Here is a 4815-nt window from a genome sequence, read left to right on the forward strand (position 1 = left end):
GCTAGGAGGAGGGGGAACGGTGGAGTCATAGGGAGGGGTGCGGGATGAGGGCCCACGGGCACCGTGTGCGGCGGGTCAGGTGGTGGCGGGAGGGCGGAACCTCAGCAACAGTTTGCTCTGACCAGAAGAGGGAAGGGCGGGACGTGTCTTGTTTCTGCTGTGGGCAGACTCCTTTTCACCGCTCACAGGTAATCGTGCGCGTTCTTTACAACCGCCGTGAGGGAAGAATGCGCGTCCCGTTTAGCATCTAAAGGCACCGGCGCAGGGCCCCACGCAGCCTGGGCCTGCAGGAAGCCCACGGCGGCCGGGCCTGTACGATGGTTACGGTGCCTCTTTTTGAAAAGGAGAAACTTCACTGCCAGGGTGTTGTGTTTGTTTATTTATTAATTAAATATGTTTTTATTGGTTTTTAGAGAGGAGGGAGAGGGAAAGAGAGAATGAAACATCGATGAGAGAAACATCATTGATTGGCTGCCTCCTGCACGCCCCCTACTGGGGGTTGAGCCTGCAGCCTAGACATGTGCCCTGAGCAGGAATCGAGCCCTGACTTCCTGATTTCTGGGTCGATGCTCAACCCCTGAGCCGGCCGGCCGGGCAGGGTGTTTAAGGTAAATGTGCACATTGATTTGATGAGGCCGAGGTGGCAGCTTCTGTATCCAGGCGGCCGCTTAGGGAGAAGGGACGCCCGAGTCTGGTCTGCTCAAGGTCTGCAGAGGCAGTGCTGCCGTGTGGACGCGCAGGAGTCCCTCAGATCAGTGGGGACACAGCCGGGCGAGGGGCAGGCGCCCAGGGTGGGTGGGCCTGCAGGCCTGGGCCCCACAGAGAACCCGCTGGGGTGGGCAGCCCTCGTGGGTGGTCTCAGGGGCCACAGTGCGAGGGGAGGCCTCGCAGATGATGATCAGCTCCCCCAACAGGCAAATGTTTCCACGCCGCAGGGGACCGTGGGTGCCGCTGATTTACGCACCTCGTTCCCGCGTCTCCAGATTCTCCCCGGCTCCTTATCTGCTCCAGTCAGAACCAGCTGGCTCGCAGGAATCACTGCTTGCCATTGGCTTATCGATGATAATTCGCTTAACCGGCCATTCATGCATCATCACTCTCCCTGCTAATCGCATCAACTAGCTGGTGGGTCGCTGTCGCCTTGGAAAGATCAAATACTGCTCCCCTGGTAATCGGCTGGCTGGCTAATGAATAGGCAGCACCGTTAGCTGTTTTCATTAGTAATAATTAAAAGAGCCATTACTTTGTTGTTAACGTTTGGGTCTATTGGCTAATCTGTCTCCCTCATTAATAATTAGATTAGTCGGTTTTAGACGTGTGGATCAATAACAGAAGAGAGGGAGCCACGTTTGTGAAACCGCCCAGGTGCTGGGCCAGGTCGCAGCCCCCTCCCTCCCCCCGTGAATCCCACCACAGGGCCGGCGGAGGGGCCTCCCACCGGCTGTGGAGGGGGAGGCCGAGGCGCTGGGCAGTGACGTCCTTGCCCAAGTCCGTTCGGGCGGCATGAGGTGACCCAGCATTTGACCACCTTAAGCCAGGTTCTTCCATCTCTTTATGCAATCGTTGCTAGCACGAGTAATGCTATGAATAGTCCAATAGTCTTAGTTCAGAACCACCTAATTTATCATCTTTAAGTCCAAGGCTGACGTAGCAGACGGGGCATCTGCCCGCAGTCGGAAACCCTGTGCAGGGCGAAGGCCTCACGCCAGCCGGGTTCCCTGGAGATGGGCCCCTGGGGACTCGCAGGTGTTTGCAGGGCGCCCTGTGTCCCCGAGGGAGACCTGCCTGGGCTGGGCTGTGAGTCAGTAAGGAGCAGAGACGGGCGTGCCGCCAGGGGCTGAGTCAAAAACAGACCTTGGGCTCCACTCCGCACCGAGGTGCTGCTAACCTCCAGGAGGCTGGCGCAGCCTTAGGGAGGGGACAGCCTTATGGGAGGGGGTGGCCTTATGGGAGGGGACAGCCTTATGGGAGGGGCGGCCTTATGGGAGGGGGTGGCCTTACCAGAGGGGACAGCCTTATGGGAGGGGAGCCTTATGGGAGGGGATAGCCTTATGGGAGGGGACAGCCTTACCGGAGGGGGGGCCTTATGGGAGGGGGCGTGGGCTGCTCTGGCCGAGCTCCCTCTGCTCTGTGCACCCTGCTGGGCCCTCAGAAGGCAGGTGTGGCCCGGAGCAGGCCCAGGGGTCTCTGGGGGGCAGACGGCTGACACTGCAGCCTGGCTGCTGTTTCCTCTCCCCCACGCGTGCGTTTCCCACCTGGACTTGCAAGAAGCTTCCAGTCCATTGCAAAGGACTCTGCAGGCTACTCGCCCCCCCCCCCCCCCCCCCCCCCCCCCCCCCGTGGCCCTGCTGGGAGCAATCTCTACTCTGGCAGCTATTTGCACCTGCTTCCAGCACCTTCTCCCTCTGTAACGGCGACTGCACCCGTTAGGTTAATTGCCGCGTCGGCCTTTGCTCTTGATCTGAGCGCCCAGCACCAAACAAGCCGTGGCCAGCTCCCCACTGTGCGTCACAGTGAGCCAGGCACTGCGGGTCCCACAGGAGGGGGGGTGCTCCACCCTCCAGCCTGTTCATGACCCACTCCATATGCGGAACACACTGTGGGGGGTGGGACAGGCTGTGATAGGAGGGTCCCCAGCGGTGCAGCCGCCTCACAGGGTGGAGTGCGGGGTTGGGAGGGAGAAGGGGCCAGGGTCACTGATCTGAAGGCAGTTTTGTCCACCAGTTCCTTTCACTCCCAGTCCCAGCTCTTCCTCGGTGTGAGGACTGACAGGAGCTGACGTGCGGAGCGGGCACTGAGACGGGTGTGCGTGTGTGCGCGCGTGTGTGCATTTTCTGCTCCTCCTGGTCCATGGGGTTCGTCTAGACGGGGAATCTCTGGACCTGGTGACTCTCCACACAGTCACCGGGGGTGTTTCCAGAGTCATGGGCCCCTCGGACGCGTCCCTGGTGCGCCTCAGGGCCACACAGGGGCCCGTGCAGCTGCTTTTAGGACCAGCTCCCCGGGATTCTCCAGGCCCCACCGGAGATGATGGCTGCGGGGCCTGGCCCTCTCTGGGCCTCAGTGTGCGTTGTTGTCACACAGGGAGGGTGACTTTCCGGAGAAGATGATGGATCTGTCTACTCTAACCTGCTGTGAACTGGGAGGCGCAGCCAGCAGCCTGCAGCCCTTTGCAGGAGATGAGGGAGGGAGGGAGGGAGGGAGGCGGTAGGAGTCCCGAGCTGCCCCACAGTCGCCAGGGGAGGCAGCACAGAACTTCCCCGGGGCCATCGCATCCGGGGAAACCGAGGAGGGAAAACAGTAACTCCCGAAGAGCCAGCAGAGGGTGGCTGTGTCGGGAGAAGGGACCTGGCCCTGCTCTGTGGGTTGAGGGGCTGTGAGACCCCAGAGGTGACGTTGAAAGAAAAGTGCCGCCTGGATCAGGGCTTCTGGAAGGTGGTGGAAGGTGGCTCCTGTTACCAGCAGGATGTGGGTGCGTGTGGCTGAGTGACAATAGGGGTGAGGCCGGGAACCTTCTTTGGGGCCCTCTGCCCCCCTCATCCATTAGGGGGACCCTGTATTCACACCTGCCCCGGCCACCTTCTGCCCGGCTCTGTCTGCCTCCTCCGTTGCTCCAGCTCAAAGCAAGTGTCTTCAGAGAAAGGGAGACGCTGCCCCCAGAGTGAGCTCAGGGGAGACGGGTCCAGACGCCCCCCCCCAAAAGTTCAGGCCCCTCTCTAGGCCTGTTGTTGACTCACGTGCACACCCAGAGGGAGACACAGGGAACTGCACAGAAGCAGCGGCCTTTGCCATTTTTAAGTGTTTACTGCCCTCTAGTGGGGACGTGAGACTGTTCCCTGATGCACAGCCCTCCCCTTAGCTCCAGTGGGTCCAGGGGACTTGTTCAAACCTTGATTGAGCGCCTGCTCCCTGCACGCCCTGGGGTTGTCACGTGTGAGAGGAGACGCAGAGGGAACGAGAGGCACCCCTGCCCTCGGGGCACGTGGGTCAGATGCACACAGTTCTGCTGGCCCTGAGCGTGGGGGTGGGGGGGCGTGAAGCATTGCTCCTGGGGAACTGGAGAGGATGTCAGGGGTGGAGACACTGGAGAAGGGAGGGTCTGGCAGGGCGCATCTGGAGAGGATGCTGAGCAACCTGAGGCCGAGGTCGCCTCCCAGGACGTGTGTGGGGCTGTGATCCATCGCCATGGTGGGGGCGGCTCCACCAGGTCCCGCATCCCCCTGGCTGACTCCATGCTGGTCGGGCCTGAGAACACTGTCCTGGGAGGCCTTGGGGGTGGCCCCACTGTGTGCGTGTGTGTACTCATACATGTGCGTGTGTATTCATACATGTGCGTGTGTGTATTCATACATGCCTGTGCGTGTACTCATACATGCCTGTGTGTGTACTCATACATGCCTGTGCGTGCGTGTATTCATACATGCCGTGCGTGTGTATTTATTTTAAATGCCAGAGTAGCTCAACTGTACGGCAGAATACTCACGTAGCAGGTTTGCTCCCATTACCCCAGGGGGACCTGTTAACATGTTATAAATTTTACTTCAGATATTTTCTTTCTGGTTTTTGTTTTGCTTCAAACACAAGACATTACAAATAAGGCTGAAGCTCACCTGTCACCATGTCCCCTCCCCCATCTTCTCTCACAGGACAGGACAGCGTCACGGGGCGGGGGGGGGGCTGCTGCTGCACACACCCCTAACCCTCCTGCTCTCTCCACAGGGCCCCCCCGGACCGCCCGGTGTCCCCGGCCCCCCTGGTCCTGGAGGCCCCGCGGTAGGTGGCCCTGCTGTCCTCTCACTGGGCTCTGAGTGGGGG

At 60.4% G+C, this 4815-nt stretch overlaps 1 protein-coding gene across 1 annotated transcript in view; it reads left to right on the top strand.

The window, feature by feature from the left end:
* The window catches only part of COL22A1 (collagen, type XXII, alpha 1), a 127911-nt gene that overhangs the window by 60050 nt on the left and 63046 nt on the right, over positions 1-4815 (top strand). Inside the window, exon 25 of the mRNA XM_014549017.1 lies at positions 4720-4773. Coding sequence (XP_014404503.1) covers positions 4720-4773 — 54 coding nt within the window. The remainder of the gene's footprint in view (positions 1-4719; positions 4774-4815) is intronic.

The sequence above is a fragment of the Myotis brandtii genome, unplaced genomic scaffold (genome assembly GCF_000412655.1).
Source record: "Myotis brandtii unplaced genomic scaffold, ASM41265v1 scaffold532, whole genome shotgun sequence".
Lineage (NCBI taxonomy): Eukaryota > Metazoa > Chordata > Mammalia > Chiroptera > Vespertilionidae > Myotis > Myotis brandtii.